Source organism: Centroberyx affinis, unplaced genomic scaffold (genome assembly GCF_046629955.1).
Source record: "Centroberyx affinis isolate AG114_WGS23_722 - 3 ecotype Tasmania unplaced genomic scaffold, CSIRO-AGI_Caff_v1 ptg002373l_1, whole genome shotgun sequence".
Taxonomy (NCBI): Eukaryota; Metazoa; Chordata; class Actinopteri; order Beryciformes; family Berycidae; genus Centroberyx; species Centroberyx affinis.
The window spans coordinates 268,197-286,544 of NW_027280630.1; the positions used below are offsets into that span (position 1 = coordinate 268,197).

Sequence of the window (18,348 nt, forward strand, 5' to 3'; positions counted from 1 at the left end):
AGCGATTGCGCTTTTGCCACGAAGCCTCCGGCGAAGAAGGGCGCCTGGAAAACGCACAGGGAGGACTGCGTGGGAGGAGGAGAGGTTAAGGATTCTTCAGGAGAGGAGAAAAAAAAAAAAAATTGCCACCTGCTGCCCATCCACAACGCTTGTCTGAAATAAACACAGGCTGATAGTATTGGTGGGCGGCTTAAAGCAGTGTAACGAGATCTCTTAATGGGAATCTTAATTAGGTACAGTAAAGTATATGTCACATGTTGCATCAGATGGCTTCTTGGTTTTTTTTATAATGAAGCTGACTAATAGGATATTTGACAAGGTTATACAGTATATCTGACAGGATATACTGACTTGGAACTGTGAATTTGAGTCCTGAGGGAATGGAGAGAGAGAGAGAGAGAGAGGTGAAAAGACACACACACACACACACACACACACACACACACACACACACACACACACACACACACACACACACATACATACACTAGTCATTGCTATGACAACATGCCTCTCTGCTCTTGCTCGGGGTCTGGTCTGAGCTACACAGGGGACGCATGCATTTGTAACCCTAGGCACCCGGCTTCCCACTCTCACACCCACTCATGATGTTCTCGGCCCTGCGTGTGTGTGTTTACAAAAGTTACAAAGATGTGGATGTAGAGCGACTACGAACTCCAGAGGCCTTAAAAAAAAAAGACTCAAATTCATTGTATCCAGAGCTTTTGTGCTGATTTTTATTGAGTGAAATAAAGTTACGAGGAATAGTGCATAATGCAATGTTGAAACACTGTGTGACTTCTTTGGACCTTGACCCATTCATCAGACACAGAAAATTGTTTTACACATCCAGGTGCCAGGTAGGTGTATAGCTACTGGTAGGTTTGTGCGAACAGGAGGAACACAAAGCATTAGTGAAAGAACACAAAACAAGCAATAGGCTAAATTACCATAAAATCATTTAGAGTATGAACAGTCTGCTCAGTAAAATCCAAAGCATTGTACTCATGTTTTTTTTTTTGATATTTTGAAATACAGGAAGTTCTGCATACTTCCCCAAGCATTTAAAGAATTTGACATTTGGAAATACAAGTCCCTGATGGCCATGCACTAACCAAGACATGAGGGAACATTTTTCAGTCCTAGTCTTTTAACAGGGCCAAGAGAGATACCAATGATCTTAATGGTCATTCATCTCAATGTGAGTCATTTCTTTAACAAATGAAGTACAGTACTACTTTATAACCAGTTGCACCCCAGCATGACTCTGCCCCTAAAATACAGCATGGACACATGCTGGTTAACACCTGCATGCCCAAAAGTTTACTGTATGCATTCAGTCCGCCCTTTCCACATCCTGCAAACCAGTTCCTCAGCCATTTAATACTCCCAACAAGTGCCTGGATGTGAGGCTGTGGGCTACCTTCTGGTTCCAATCTGGTGTAGGACCAAACTGATGGGAGAGCAGATTGCATCGCTATGGCAACACAATTATCGTGCCACAACGTGGGAGGCATGGATCATGTATGATCCATGTTTAGATAGTGTAATTATTCACTCGCCTGCAGAAAGAAACACATTTTATCTCTGTGATTTCTTTTGTGGGTAGAAATGGTTTTGTTTTACTGGAACATTCCAACTAGTTCATTCAATAGATTAGATTTCAATAATCAGTAATCTTTGTTGTTTCTGTCAATTAATACATGGATTAAATGCATTAATGAAAGCTATTCAAGTTAATTCAGGTTCAGTTTATACTTCATGATTAATACTGTCATTCAGAGGGTAACGGTAACAAAATCATTAAGTACATCCATAATTTGTGAAAATGCTGAACACTTCACACTGTAGCTGATTACCCTACAGTACAACGTGTCCTGTTATGAAGTTGGGTGGTCATTCCTCCCAATTATAACTATCCATCAGTTGCCTAGCAACACGCAAAGTGTTAATGTTGTGGTATTGATGAGAGCAAAGTCAACTAGTGAGTTACTGTAGTGTGAGCATTGGCTGAAACCACCATGTCTTCTGTATCCACTCATAACAGAGTGTAATAATATTACGATGCCTAGGCAAGTGGAATGGAGCATGCTTCCTTCTCTCCCTGGAACAAAAATAACAGGCATACTTGGACGCGCGCTCATGCGCACGCACGCACGCACGCACGCACACACACACACACACACACACAGTATCCTCATCAATTATTTCTCAAAGGGGGGATTTTAGCTCAGCATCACCCTAAATCGACCCTCTCCCACAATGTGACATAGACCAGATGCTATTTTAAGACTTAACTAAAGGGAAAAAAACTGCATTGTACAGCAAGTTCACCTCGACTTGCCCTCAGAGAACTCACTGGTCATCACATATCACTGCCCATCATGTAACGAATTACTAACTTGATTAATTTAATGACAAACAAGAATTGCAGTTATTAATAAAAAGATGATGAAATGGATTGAAAATAATGGGGAGCACCAACTGGGTAAGCAGAGCCCTCACAGCAATAGATTTGAGAAAATAGTAAATAAATCTTTTTTACATATTCCTGCTGTTGAATTTGTGATTGACGTGAGAATATTTGGTAAGCAATGCTTCTAAAAACCAAGATCAAGATCAACAGATGCACCAGCTTCAGAAGCCCATATTCAAGTTTAACTTTCTCACCAGCTGTCTTACATAGTCAGCTGCAGGCTAATTACCTCCGCCAAGGAGGTTATGTTTTCGGTGCCGTTTGTTTGTTTGTTTGTCAGCAGGATTACAGAAAAAACTACTGGGCCGATTTTCATGAAACTTCGTGGAAGGGTGTAGCATGGGCCAAGGAAGAACCCATTAAATTTTGGAGCGGATCCGGATCCGACTCAAAATTTGCATATCATAGCAGACTGGACTATTGGCCTTGGTGGAGGTCTGCGCTCTCCGAGTGCCTTTCTAGTTGCTTTCTGCATCACCCTCTGTTTTTCTCAATGTGCTGCATCAGGTGTTGTTTGTTTCCCAAGCCTTCAGTTCAAAGGCAGATGATTGGGTCCAGGCTCACATATTAAGAGATGAAAGTAGAGAGTAAGCTCTCTGTATCAAAATGCCTAGGTAAACACAGAAAGGTCAGGGGATAGATTCCTTGCTTTGAAATGTCAGATGATTACTTTATAACTGGTGTGACAAAAAAGGCTATGCAGTGTGGAGAGAATAGGGGTAAAATAGGTTGTTATTCTGGAACACATTAAATAAGTACATTGTCAATAAAAAGGCAAATTTCATTTTTTGTCTTTTTATATCTGAGAAACATTCAGATAATAAACTGTATACAATCAAATGCAAAAACTTTGTCCTCTGCTGGTAGTTTACATTTACAATATTTGGAAGCGGGCAGACAGATTAATACAAACAGAATATACTGTAAGGGATTTGTCTAATGCCACATTTACAGGCCTGGCTACATGTATCGCTGTGTTAGACATTGTCAAGCAATGAAAGGTTTCATTCCAAAATTGTATTTGGTATCATTTGCCAATTTCAATAATAATATTAAAAAAATTGATGGGTCCGTAGAAATGTTCATACATTATAAGAAAAGATCTTTTAGACAGTGTGTACCTTTAACAACTTTCCATATGTGTTTTAATGTCAAATCAGTAATAATTTCTGTAAAAGTAGGTACCAATTTTCTCAAACAGTAGATATTTCATTTTGGAATGAAATACTTCAATTTTACAAACTTGAATATTTGATTAGTTAAGTTAGGTTATCAAACAGCTGAAAGGGTTCTATAAAACAACCGCATACTATTTATATACCCTTAGCATAACATACAAAAGGGACACAATTATTAGCTAACATTGTAAGCTTAAATTGCAATATCCATTTCAGTATTGTAACATTACAAGACCAAAATATTGTTTAGGATTAGTATTAAATCAGTAAGGCAATGCTGTGTAGTAGTATATATCAGAGGCAGTTAATCGTTTACATATCGCAGAAATAATACAGGAATGGTAAAAATGGAATACAAAAATTATTGGTATCATTAAAGTTAGTGGTATTAAGAGTTCATTTAGGGCTGCTGTGCATGTTCCAAGTTACTTTTATTGCAGTTAAAAAGGACACATTTGAGCGAGTCTTTAGTAGTAAAGTAAAACACTATAAAGGTAATGAGAGTCCTAGAAGCCAACTGCATTAATGTGACCTGGAAGAAACACATAGCTTTAACACCATTCATTCTTGCTTGGTCCAGGCTGTGGCTGTTTGGACTGCCGAGAAAATGGAACCTTTGTTTCCCTTTCGTTGGGACTTTTCATTGACCATGGTAATTGAATATATGAGCAACATCAAGACATATTACAAGGGACATTTACAATTTGAGACATAATGAATGCAGCCTATTCCAGTGTGAAACTAGTGGATTTGCTTGCATCAAAACAGCAAACGACTATGTATCCCAAACTACCAACTTTCTCAAGACGAACCTGAGAAAGAAGACACTTGAGCGAATACAATGAAAAGTAGATGGATCGTATGATCGGTATCACCCAGAAGACAAGGGTCCAGCATGTGGAATATAGCTTGTATGGGATATAATTAGTGTCACATGCAGCACTGAACTACTGGTTACTTTGGTAGATGCACAATGTGGATAAGGATGGAGAAAAAACTAAATATAAATCACACTAACCAAATGGAGAGTTACAGTTTGAGAGTGTAGTGTCAATCCCGAACAGAAAGTGTGAAGGTGTTACTTTCCCACACATACACTAGAAGATAAATAGGAGAACAAAAAGTACAGATATATCCATGAGATGATAAGTGAAAAGAAATTAGTATGCATAAAAAAACGTGTTAAGTGTATACAGGTATACGGTTTGTGGTACACACATAACATGATTACAAACACTTTACACTGATCAGTCTACAGTTCCTTGGCATTTTACTTTGGCTTTTGAGGTCATGTGACCATTATCTTGAAACATTGGTTCTTTTATTTAAATGAGATGAAATGTGCTGACTAATCATTGAGGATGCAATAAACAGGACTGAATTTCCCAAATGTTCTTAGCACTGAGACCATCTTTGGTCAGCTGTAGAACAAAGACGTCCTTAAGGCTGATCTGAATCTGGAAACCCATTTACTGCTTACATTTAACATCCACTAAGAAAGACTATTATTGCTGCCAAAGAATTGCTAACAAAGATGCAGATATGGAGAATAATATCTCAACATTATTGTGCTATACTCACTTTTAAGTCAGGATGTATTGGAAGAGCTAATGGTGCTACACTTTATTCATATCGTGATAATAACTCAATTCCAAAAGTGGAGTTAAAAAAAACTCATCATTGAAAATCAAAGCACTTTTATTCTATTCTCACAGTGAAGTCCAGAACAGATTCAGATCAAATGGAAGTGACCCGTTCCCTGTAAATAGATTTGGAATTTTTTTTGGATTCCTCCTGTTTTCACAAGGTGCCACACTTATTCCCCTCGATCTATAGTGAATCAGTCACTTGCTCAGATCTGTTTGAACTGGATGGGCGTATGCTACGAAAAGGCTGAAAAGAAGTTGAGTGAATGACTTTGAATGAGTTTGAGTGAATATGGAAAGGAAGAGCATCCTCAAATAGTAAGATGACTGATCAGCAAGAGTGAGCATTGGCTTGTGCAGACTCAGGCTTCTGGATGTGTCACATGCACAGTGGGAAATCTGATGCAGACTGTGTGCATTTTTTTTTTTGCATTGAAGTGGTTAAAAAGGCCACGCTGCAACCATCATCCTAAGTTGTGGGAGTCTCAGTACATGTCTATGTTCAGTCCTTGGCTATTGCATTGGTCAGTGGTACGGATAGTGTTGCTATGCTACTGTTATTATTTGGGGTAACTAGTCATAGAATGTTTGACAGCTTCTTCCAGCGACTTCCTGGTTACCAGTAGCCGCACCACCTCCTCGTTCTTCTTTGTTAGTCTTTTACGGGCCTGGTCATGGGTCACCATGGTCATGTCCCAGCCGTTCACCTGGGAGAAAGAGGGAAAAGGAAAACTGTAAATTGACAACTGTTGTGTCAAGCTTGCTAGTTTGGATGTTACCTGCATACACCTGAGCCAACTGCAAGGCTGCTAAACATTCACCAGTACAAATTCACTACAAAAATCAAGATGAAAAGGACAGTTTTATGAAAGGCAGAACTCAGAATGCATAAAAGGTAGAAAACATAAATACACATCACTGGTGGTGACTTTCATTTTGTTTGTGAAAAGCTGTAGCTCTTCTACCAACCAATAGTTAGGACCAAGTTGAAAAATGGATCATGAAAAATGGGCATGGTGAGTACTGCTCTTGAAGCCCATCTCCCTCCTGACACTCACAGGCTGCAGAATACACATAGTGCCATCTTGTGGATATTACATTTGTCAAGCGACAAGCAAAAATCCATCTCACTACATACCTGCATTATTTTGTCTCCCATCCTCAAGCCTGCCACCTCTGCTGGTCCCCCTGGTGACACTCTGGTCACATAGATGCCCTTTGGAGTAAACAAGCACATGCATTACTTCATATGCACATGATCAGACCTATATCCCTAAAACGGATTCTAAAATCTGTTTTAGTGATATAGCACCATCCAAATACTTAAACAAAAATAATATAAAGGAAATGGCACCTCACAAACATGAAATTAAATATAGTATTCATCAAATATTCACTGATCAAATATAGAATATGTAGTCCATTTTAGGTGAGAGATACTTCAGTATAATGTAATCGCTCACTATTGTTTGCATCAAGTGTTGCTGCTGGGTTTAGGGTTGATATTCATCCCCAGATTATCCTTTGCTTTCACTGTATGCCATAGGTCCTGTTTGCAAGTGCTTAATAATTTTATTTGATTGAATTAAAAACACAAAATGGAATGAGTAAAGGCAATCCATCGCTTAAACCAAGAGAGTATGCAAAAGAGTGTGTCACTGCTGGAGACATCCTCAACACTGCATTATCAACATATTGAAAGTCGACTGTGTGGAAACCTGTGTTACTCCTTTGTATGACATCAGCGGTTTCTTCCTACCTGAGGCTACAGCTAATGTGTTCAGGCCTGTCCCTCAGTTACATCTCACCAAACTACTGCTCTACTTTCCACTGTGCAGAACAGAAATGTGATCAGGAACACAAAAAAGACAAAACTGAGGCAGGTAAAGAGTTAAACCCCACTAGAAATAAAATGTCCAAAATTGCTGAAATCCTGGGAAAACCTGAAATGTCACATGAAGTTTGCTGTTGTCTCTGCCTGATGTGCGCTCCAAGAGAGTGTTTCCATGAAGAAGAAATCAGAATGAAAAGGGACAGAGGTGTGTTTTCTGTACTCGTCAATTTACTTAGACCTGTGTACCGCATGCAAACACATGAAGAGCTGATGGACACACACACACACACACACTCACCTTGTCAGTCTTGTCCTCAGAGAAGGGGTTCTGCCCAGGGTCTTGGTCTATCCCTCCTCCGATACTGAAGCCCAGGATCAGGTGCTCTCCCTGCCGCAGCTTGTGGATCTCAATCCGTTGCTGTGAACAAAAAACAAAAACCCTCTGTTTTTGATTCCTCCTCATTGGGAATAACCAGCCAATTTAAAAACATAAGACACACATAATGCATCTAACATTGTTTTAATACTACTGTAACAAACTGACATGCAGCTGTTCAACATTGGCTATGAAGGTTAATGGTAGCGTTCTCCTGTGTCAGATATCTTAACCCACAAGTCTCTCAGTATGTACTGTATAACAATGAAGTCAAATATGTCTTTACACCAATGCCACTGAGACACATTCCTGTACATTACTGCTCTTGAGAGAAATAATAGTGTTTGTAAGGTTTAGTCCAGTATCTGTAACAGGGTGCCAACACCATCCATCCCCATCACTAAGCACAATACTTTAAAAATGTTCCCCTGCAGCGTCTCAAATTGACTTTTTGGCTCACCTGCCAAGGGCGTGTACACTAAAAAAAACATATTGCAAAGAATCATTTTGCAGGCCAAAATAACTAATTAACACGCATTTTTCATGAAATATGTTACCCATTTCTTGCATAGAATCAGGTACTGTGTTAATTTAAAACTCCCTAACTCACTTATACAATGGTTCAAGTTTTGTAATTCATCATGAAGTGCAACAGAATTCAAATTACTTTACAAGAGAGCATTTTGAAGGTTATCCTCCCACACAAACACACAAAATGCTTCACGTTCGTTTTGATACTAATTCTCAAGTGGCATTAGGCTTGTCAGCTATTTGGCGGGTGTCAATTTCAGACTCTGTTCCCCAGTAATGAAAGTCCACACAGGGGACAGAGACTGTTTGACTCTGACAAGCAGCTGCTGGCTCGTTGAACCAGACGGATGGAAGACTCTGACACTACGACTCCTCACAGCGCTCCTCCACACAAAGACAAAGACGGCCTCTGTGTGTGTGTGTGTGTGTGTGTGTGTGTGTGTGTGTGTGTGATGGTGAATAATGAGACTTTCTCTCAGTGGTGTGGCTGGTACAATGATGTGTGAGGATGTCTAGAGGACTCTGTCATGTCTGAGTCAGTCAGTCAGTCAGGACTTCCAGGCGCTCTGCTGTCTACTGTTTTACCACACTGTATCAAATTTCTCTCTCCCAGTCAAAATAGGTTTGTGAGGCCGACCGATGCCCTAAGCCCTCTTTTTACACTTTTACCAAATAACGTTACATCTGTCAAACTACAAATAAGACAGCATTAGATCACAAATAATAGGGCCATTTCTTGATGCAGACTGACTGAGAGGGGAGGACTATTTGATTAAAGCCTGCCTCTCTGTGTTCAGCCTGACTTCAATACTATCTGAGGCTACAGATTGGACCGGCATCTGATATGAAAAATAAAGTGTGAAGCCCTTGTTAGCACACTGTAAATATTGCCTAATAGACTGATAGAAGCTTAGATAGCACCAAGCCTTATGCTGCCTTCAAGTGCACCTGCGTAGGCTCCTACTTCCAAGATAAGAAGTCGGAAATCTCACTTATCACACATTCAAGTGCTTTTGGTCAGAAATAATAACAAAATGGACCCCATGACTGAAGTAGATTTTTTGGGTGGCTGATGTTTTACTTTAGGAATCAAGCAACACAGGCAGAATGAAATGGAGAAAATCCATGTCAGCTCAACAAAAATGAGTGACAACTATTGAACAAAGAGTGAAAATAGAAACATACAGCAATCCTAATTATTTATATGAGATGCCAAACAATGACATATAGTTAACCTACATCACTGTTACCATCAGTTATTAACATGGTTTACATCATGTTTTCTGCCCCTTAAACGTCACATCCCAGCAACTCGGGTCTTTAAAATTCCCACTTTCCCAGCAGTAGCCTACTTAAACTTTGCTGGGTTGTTGGGTTTTTGTTTACGTGCGCTCAACTTGTAATTACGGTATTTCGGACAGCGCTAGAAGGATAAAAATCAATGCGACCAGGAAGACTAACCACACGCCTATCCAACACACCTATGGTGACGCCCATGGCCAAGAGAATAGTTTAATGCTAGCTGTCACGTCCACACATGCGATTTTTATCAACAATTAACAACACAGTTTACATTTCACATGTTATGTCAGTGTTGCATTCCCCGAATCATTGTTTTACTGAGTTAGTTTCAAAATAACTGACGTTTTGCGACGTGAAACTTCCATTGTTTGGCCGTTGGAGGGGTTAACTGCAGCCCAACATCCACTTTTGACCAAGTAATCAGTCGTACAGCTAAAATAAATCACACTATAACGAATTATCATTATTCACTGCGACAGTTGCATTTACTGATAGGGTTTAACGCTGGGCCTGAAGTTGAACAATGGAGTCCCGTTGAATGAAAACCGTCCGACTCTCAAACTTACCACAACAGCAGTCACCGGCTGTCCTGGGATGAAAGACATTGTCTAGAGGATGTTGTAGCTAAATAATGTAAAGACCTGCAACTCTTAAATCCGTTAAAGTCATAGAAAAGGCTTCGGATACTGGAACAACTTCCTAGATCACTGCATGAGTAACTAACAACAGCCCGATTCCTGGCATGTAACGAAAGGCTTCGCAGATGATGTCACTTCGCCTCCCCGTGGATTCGGTGCGCGCGTTCTGTTCCACGGGGTGGCCAGGGAGGGCGGTGCGTACTGTTGGACGTGTGGCACACATTCAAAGTCGATCGCCCCGCCCATTTTGTAATACTTTGGGTGACAAATCGAGCTGTTCAAGGCATTGTGGATCCTTGAGTCCTGTGACAGGGTTGGGTGTTTTCCTTAAAAGGGGCTTGGCAACTGTTGACTCATTTTCTTGATGCAAGGTCCATCTACTTGACACAAAGCATTCTGACTTTTTTTTTTTTTAAACATGAACTTCAACAAGTAAGTGTCAACAAGTTATGGGGCAAAAACAACAGACAATGTACAGTAGTATGAGCATATAATGCCATTGAAGCTTCCTGCAGTGAACCCATCTACCTCTAGATGGTAGTCTCTCACAACAGAAGCTTTTTCGAGAATTCTGTCAGTTTGGGGTCTGAGTGATTTGATAAAAAATAAATAAATAAATAAATCCGTACCATGTTAAGTACAGAGAGAGACATGAAGAGGAGAGGAGAGGAGGAGAGGAGAGGAGAGAAGAGGAGGGAGGAGACAGTAATTCAAACTGTGTGCCCAGTGTGAGTAAATAAAGGTGAGTGTCCCTGATTTTAATAGCAGTCCCAATCACACAGTGATTGTTTTGCAGTGCAGACATACAGTAATATTGAGCCACGAAACAAGGAACTACAGCCGACAGCCTTGGAAACCATCACAGAATGAACATGTTTTTCAAAAACACTTTATTAGCTCAAAGGGTCATTACAAAATTAGCTACTACACATAGGAATATCATCTATATATAGACATAAATAAGAAATGAGATATCATTGCCATCAAATGGTCTAAAAGGTGCTTTATAGTACCATTCCTAACTGAAAGAGTACTGACAAAGGTATGACACGGCTGTTTGGGAAAAAGAAGGTGATGTGTTGGGGAAAGTACGTGCAACTGCTGGATGCTCACTCATGGTGAATTTGACTCATACCTGAATGTTTCTACCTATGAAAAACAAGTTTGACCAGTATCTGCTTGCTCTCTCTCCCTCTCTCTCTCTCTCTCTCTGAGCTTCCCTATCATAAAGCTGATAACAGATCAGCATCTGATGCTTCATCACCGTACAGGATCCACATCATTTCTGATTTACATACACAAACTTCCCCCTTGTGCCATTTCATACTCTCACATTACCAAAGAAGAGTGTTTTCACAAACATTGTCTTGTGTCCCTGACTCACGTACGATACCATTCAAGCATCAACACATCTCACTTGCACTAATTAGACTCAGATATGTACAATAGTTTAATCTCTTTTCATATTTTCATACTCTTATATTAAGAGTATTTCCACAAGCACTTCATACCATTGAAGCATAAACGCACTTAGTTGCACTATAGAGTCACATACATACAATAGTTTCTTCCCTTTTCATATTTTCACACTCTTAACTTTACCAAAGAGGAGTATTTCCATGGATATAGTGACGTAACCTCGAGTCGTACATGATAACATTCAAGCATCAGCACTTTCAATTCACTTGTGTAACATACTGTAGTTTCAGCTGATGCATCAATCCATCCATCCATCCATCCATCCATTATTTTGTAAGAAGACAGCAGTGTATCAGTAGCCGGGGGCAAAAGGTGGAGGTGGCTGGTACTCCTGAGGTAACCCACTGTCAGTCAGTCTCTTAGCGGGGCCAGCATTGGAAAACGGCGGCTGGTTGATGATCTGCTCCCCTGGAAGCTCCTGGTACTCATTCTCACCATTTCCATTCCCGTCTCCTGCCTCCGGGCCGCCCAGCCGCCCCTCCTGCTGCCCCTTGGCCTCCTCACTGATCTCAGCGTACGTATGTGACATGCTCCTCCTCTTCTGGAACTTCCTCCTCAGGTTCATCAGGTTGGTGACCACTGACGGCTTCACGTCCTGGGTCCTGTCGGTGTTTCTGTGCTGGTCCTCCTCCTGTTGTCCGGTCCACTGTGCGGCTGCGTGTCTCTCCGTGGGTCTGGGCGCTGAGGGACTCTCAGGCGCAGAGATCGTTCTGGTGCAAGCCTGGTTCTGCTTCTGTGGCGGTGCAGCGGTCCTGGCGGGGACTTCAGGAGGCTGGTCTGCTTGGGCGGTGTATCTCTTCCTGGGCATCGGCACAGGCTGGAGAGCAAAAACATGAAATATACAGCATAGAAATTTGTTAACGAGTAAAAGGACTGTGCTTTAGATAATTACATTGCAGACTGAGAGAAAGATTTTGATGTTAAATTCACTTTGAAGAAAAGAAGGGATCCAAAGCTGAAGTCCAAATGCTCAGTAAGAAAATGAACATAAAGTAAGGCTTCTCTGGTGCGTCGATTTCAAATAGGGGATTCGAATAAGGAAATATGCACTCTCAAAAATATATATCATTTGATTTATTTTGCAATACATTTTTTATTTGAAACACAAATGTATTGCAAAATAAATCAATTAAGATATATTTTTGAGAGTGTGGATTTCCTTTGTTAATTTAAACTGCCACTGATTTCACTTCAGGCCTTTAACCACAGTAAGATCTCTGGATTAAAGGGGAAACTTCAGGTTTTGTAGAAGCACAGCCTAGTGATCAAGAACTAAGCTGCATTCAAAATACTTTCATGCCAGGGATTAATCTACAAAGGAATTGGCACCAGTTCCAGTTAGCATTTGTTGGCATGAAAACCTTTTGAATGTCTTAAGAAGGACCTTGATCAGTGAGCAATAATAGATTAGACTTCTTAAAATCCTGTAAAGCATGACATCAAGTACACCAGTGAAACAATCCTACCTAAGATAATTTACAAGAGTCTTTATTACCATGGCTGGAATTTGGGAGATGAAGTGTGACAATTCATGTTCCAGACTTGGGTAAAGTGTGTTTGGTTTGCTGTTAGGGACAGCAGGCGTCTTGGCAACATTTGGAGAAAGGACTGCAGAGTTCGTCAGTGTCGTCGGTCTTTGAGGAAGCGCAGGTGGGACGTCCTCCTGTGGCTTTAGGTGAGACTTGTTGTTGGGATGCAGGGAGTTGTGTTGTAGTGGACTGGGGTTAGGGTTCAGTAGATGTCTTTTGGGAAACAGTAGCTCTGCGTAATCAGTGTTGTCCTGTGAGATCTTTTATAAGGTCAGAGAGAGAGAGGGAAAGAGAGAGAGAGAGAGAGAGAGAGAGGCATGTTGGTCAAACTTGTTTGACAAGTAGAAGCAAATGAGTAAAAATCACTAGATGTAATTGTTAGAGGGATGTGTGTTATGTTTGTTCTCGGTTAATATTGTACAGAAGCTGAAAGCAAACATTGTGCTCTGCGATACAATGAATCTGATTCAGGTTCAAGCCAGCATGCATATAAATCCCTAAAACTAAACATGCATGTACAACAACAGAACATTTCCGTACCTGTCCACACGGGACAGTCAGCACCTCCTGGAAAGGCATGATGGGAGTCCTGCGGTGAAAGTCCACCAGGTCCTGCAGAAACCGGTGACGCATCGTCTCACCTACGATGATATAATGGCCATCCTTCAACGCATCAATCATGAAGTGTCTGCAACGGTCTTCCGCACTAAGGTGCAGAGAAATGGAAATGAAAATGATGTTACCAGGAAGGGGAAACAGGGCTGGACTTTGAACTGCGGAGAGGCTGAAGGAGTGGCAAGACATAATATAATTGTTTATAGGGGTTTAGTCAGGATGAGGTAGATGCCATAGAAACAGATACCTAACTCCTGAAACGCAACCAAAGTAAACCCAGTAGATTTACAGTAAACGCGCCATGCCTGCATTTTTATTATCCTTGCTTTTATCTGTTTTTATGCTTTGTAAAACACTTGACAATCTAAAAGTGCTCTATAAATGAACTAGAGTTGAATTGGCCATAGTGAAAACGCATTTGAAATGTGAAATGTGATTGTTGAGGGTAAATAATGGCTCCTTTATACTGCAAACACTCACCGATATGAGAGCGTGTAACCGATCCTGCTCTCACTGACTCGGATGAGGAAGTAGCCTGGAGGTTTGGGTAGCAATAGTTCCTCTGCTATCCTGCAGATGAGATTAACGTGACCCAATTACCACAGACAAAAAGACATCAGGTTAGCTTTAACTCATTATGACAATGCGTTTTTAACATGCATGGACAGTGATGGAGTGCTTGATGCTTGATGCTGATCGACAAAGCTGTGTGTACGTACACAGGCTGAGCAGGAGGCATGAATCCTTTACTTAAGAGTAGAAATGGTAAAAATGTACAAGGTCAATTCAAAATTCTACTTTCTACATTGACAGTACTGTAATATTCGTGATCAAATGTAATTATGTATCAGAAGTAAAAGTACATGTTCAATATTTTGTACTGAATGAAGGGAAGCATCTCATCTTTTAACCTTTGTAGATAAAGATAAAGTGATCAGTGTTCCAGTTTTGCTTGTTTGTTTTGCTTGTTGTCTATATAATGGCGGAATAAGTAGTAGGATATCTCTGCTGTCATGTGAAAAAGGATTACATGTTACTCTATGGGTTGATAAAAGTGACCTTGAGTGACCTTTGGGCTTACGAAATCCTTTGAAAACCCAACTGGATAAACTCAAACATACACTGTGGTTAAAGTGCCAAGGTAAAAACATGATGAATGTGATGATATGCTTCAGAACATAGTAGAGTAAAAAACATCTCTGGGCATGAAAGATTCACATTATAGTACCCTGAAATTGTACATAAGTAGAGTAATTGAGCAAATAAACGTAATCACTCTGCACCCCTGCACACAAAAAACATGGCCCTTGACATTCCTTGCTGTCTGCAACTCGCTCCAGCAGATGACAGACGGCGATAGAGTTTGGCATCTTTCTATACTTACTTCCTGGAAATTATGCCGTGGAACCACTCTGGAACGATTCCATTCCTGATAACAGACTGGAGCTGCAGCTCAGTGAACCAGGTGAAGGCAGCGTCGTGTCCCTGGGACTGACCCCCCTCCATCGCCCTGCCTCTGCTCTCCTAGTGGGAGAAAAAACAAGTTTGAGTCCTGTTATCCTTACTTACCTATTTTATCCTTCTTTCTTTTTTTAAATGTCATTTTGTGAGTTGGCAATGTCATTTTACCTGACAAATGTTGTATTTTTTTGTGTTTTACATGAAGCACATTGAATTTGCCTTGTGTAAATGAAATTTGCTGTATAAATAAAGGTTGCCTTGAAGTTTTTGCCTTGCCTGTGTTGTCTCTACTGGAAAATGCACTGTGCATGAAGACCTACCAAATGCAAAAACTACAGCACACAGTGAATAGATGTGAGGCAGTGATACATGCAGACATTCATACATGCAAACATACAGAAAGGCAGACAGACAAATATAGGGATCTGTCTAAATAAACAACCTTCTGTTTGTATAGGGAAGTTGATCTGCCACAGCTGAGTACCAGATAATACAGTCCAATGCCAATTATGTCAAATTTCAAAATGATCCAAGCCAGTCTGATCACAACCTGGTGTGCAGCAGCTACAGTATGGATGCTGCCTTCTTTGTAATCTTTATTATTGTTCCTCTTTCCATACATTTTCACTGAATAAATGTCATGGGCTGCGAGACATTTGTCAGCGTTGTTCCTCAGTCCAACCGTTTACACAATGAGAAACCCAACAAGTTCCATGCTATTGTTCCAGCATCACAGACCTGTTGTGCATCTCTCAAAGTTAATTTAGAGACAGCAGATATGAAAAACCTAGCCAATAATACTGCATGTTGCACTACTTCTACTCATTAGGACTACAGTTTTAGAGTAGACACAGTGGATTACGTATTTGCAGTAGTTGTATCTGTTGACACCACTAAAGAAAACCAAATAGCAAACTACATATCGAGGGCTTGGAGCCAAAGGGGCATAAGTGCGATTTTGGGCGAATATGAGTATTATGGTCTCAGTGAGATCTTTTCAGTGCCAAAAGGACACAACTGAAATCACGACCCATACGTTTTAATTAAACAAAAACTGAAAGCCATAACAGTAAAAGTAGGGTTTTGTTTGCTGTCAAAAGGGCGTAACTGCACTTACGCCCTTTTGACACCAAGCAAAACCCCACTTTTGACATTGAACAAGCATTGTGGGCAGAGGACTCTAAGAGCACTTAGGTCAACTCAAAATGCATGCTGACGTAAGTAATGCTAGCATGGCAGCATGATCACATCATTTTTAGTATCCTATTCATATCCTAATTAATATTCTAGGTCAATATTAGATTAATGTAAATACATATGTTACTATTCCCATGAAATACTTAGGCCTATAGATTCAAAATGTTATTTTATAATGTCAGGAGTGTGAACTGGTTAAGATGAGCTCTGATAGTCAGACTGCTGGTAGCTGAAGTTCTCCCTCAGTGTTATGAGGAGTTTTACAGGTCTGTGAATGTGTCCCAGGACACATCAATAAGTGATGTGTCCTGGGACACATACAAAAATGTATTATACTAGCAAAAGAAATAAAAGTAGTAGTTTAGAATCAAAAGTAGTTTATGTCTATAGAGGTTTATTAAAAAGGTTTATTAAAAGTTTTTAACAGAAAAAATGTATCAATCAATTTCATATGTTCCATAGCCTACAATTTTAAAGGTGAACGTTGCTGAGCGTTACTTCAAGATAAAGATATTCATTCTGATCTTGTTTTATATTTCACTGTTGATTGAAGTGTAATTGCTAGACTTGTATTAAAATGTGTTTTACAATTGTTTACTTACATACGCCCATATTCTGCATATATTCTACATTTGGGACGTTTGTGCCAAAAAGGCGTATTTCACTCTTTTGACATTTAAAAAAAAGTTTACAAATATAATTCAACTTAAACTGTAGCAGTATTGTTTTTACAGTAATGCTCAATCTGATAACACAAAAAGTTAAAATATTGTGCTTAGTATGTGGTAACGCCAGCTGATCAGAGTTTGATCAAAATTTGTTTTGGCTCTCCCGTAAAATCTGCTATAACGCACTTACGCCCCTTTGGCTCCAAGCCCTCGATATATTTCATAGGCTACAGCCGCTTTGTTTTAGTTTATGCATTTGATTTCTATAGTTATTCAAATCATAGAAGCAAATAAACAGAAGCAAAATCATACAAGCATAAATGTCATTCTTTTTCTTTTCTTTTTTTTTATGAAACACAGTCATGATGTTAGGTCCAGGATTTCTACTCATCGTAAAGATGACTTACCTTGCCTGACGGCACCGTGATATGACACAGCGCAGTTTTACCATCTGATAAAAATCTGATGAAACTAACTGCCGGAGGGGGCGGGGCAAAACTTTACTACGTAGCCTAGTAGAATCCCTCATAAAGTTATACTAGAATAGCCTACATACAAAATTTAAACACAAATATTATAGTAAAACGTCAAACTATTGTGTCGCAACTATGGGTATAATAATAATCCCACAGAAAACCCTATGATAATACCATATGAGATCACTGGGACTCTACTTTAGGATCGTATGAGGATCTAGTTTACACAGTTCAGTTCACACAACGATGTTTTACGGAATATTATGTGCTTCACGCAAATGTGAGCATTTCACAGTTTGGTTAACTTTCTTCACCAAGGTGTAGGCTAGTACTACCGGAGAGTACCCAGGCGAAGCGAGAGGTTTCAGTTCTCCTTTCGTCTGTCTTTAATCTACTTTATTAAAGTGGACTGGGAGTCGAGGAGGGAGTCCCACACCCCGATCAATGTCTTTGTTTCTTATTGTAGGCTTATTTGATTTTTTTTTTTTTTAGCCAGGCAACGTAATGTTTAAACTCTAAACAAGCCAGACAGCATTGTGAGGTTTTTGTATATACTACCACCACTCATTTTGGACAGATGTACGCATGTGCGAGATGACTTCTGGCCATGCTGCTCCAGTCAGGAAGGACTTCAATACATACCTGGCTGGGATGGGATGGGAACTATCTTGATAGTACAGTTTATAGTCTTTTGCGTTACCATATAGTCTATATAGATCCCCAACTTTCCTATTGGTTTCAATGACAACTGCCGGCAATGTTAACACTAGAAACTTTTCCCACACAATACGATAATTGTAAAAATACTAAAAAAAAAAAAAAAAAAGATTTCAAGATTCTTCTCCATCTGCACCATTTCTATGCTGGAAATATGCACTTTGCAAACCAGAAACAAAGTGCTACACTGTATAATACTGTGCAGCACTAGTAGTGAATTAATTT

At 40.0% G+C, this 18,348-nt stretch overlaps 2 protein-coding genes across 3 annotated transcripts; both read right to left on the reverse strand.

Moving 5' to 3' along the window:
• Positions 1-4,068: 4,068 nt before the first annotated feature.
• tax1bp3 (Tax1 (human T-cell leukemia virus type I) binding protein 3) lies at positions 4,069-10,074 on the reverse strand. 2 transcript variants are annotated; one of them, XM_071533519.1, is made up of 4 exons: positions 9,910-10,074; positions 7,433-7,552; positions 6,439-6,516; positions 4,069-6,007 (listed from the first exon to the last, which is right to left on the reverse strand). In XM_071533519.1, the coding sequence occupies exons 1-4, from the start codon at positions 9,946-9,948 to the stop codon at positions 5,861-5,863; spliced, it is 384 nt and encodes a 127-aa protein (XP_071389620.1). In that variant the 5' UTR covers positions 9,949-10,074; the 3' UTR covers positions 4,069-5,860. The 2 variants fall into 2 exon arrangements, with proteins under 2 accessions (XP_071389620.1, XP_071389621.1); XM_071533520.1 differs by lacking the exon at positions 6,439-6,516.
• A 757-nt stretch (positions 10,075-10,831) lies between these two features.
• Positions 10,832-17,355, reverse strand: hsh2d (hematopoietic SH2 domain containing). The gene is made up of 6 exons (XM_071533535.1): positions 17,338-17,355; positions 14,989-15,128; positions 14,085-14,174; positions 13,530-13,695; positions 12,956-13,249; positions 10,832-12,277 (listed from the first exon to the last, which is right to left on the reverse strand). The coding sequence occupies exons 2-6, from the start codon at positions 15,108-15,110 to the stop codon at positions 11,753-11,755; spliced, it is 1,197 nt and encodes a 398-aa protein (XP_071389636.1). The 5' UTR covers positions 15,111-15,128; positions 17,338-17,355; the 3' UTR covers positions 10,832-11,752.
• Positions 17,356-18,348: the final 993 nt, after the last annotated feature.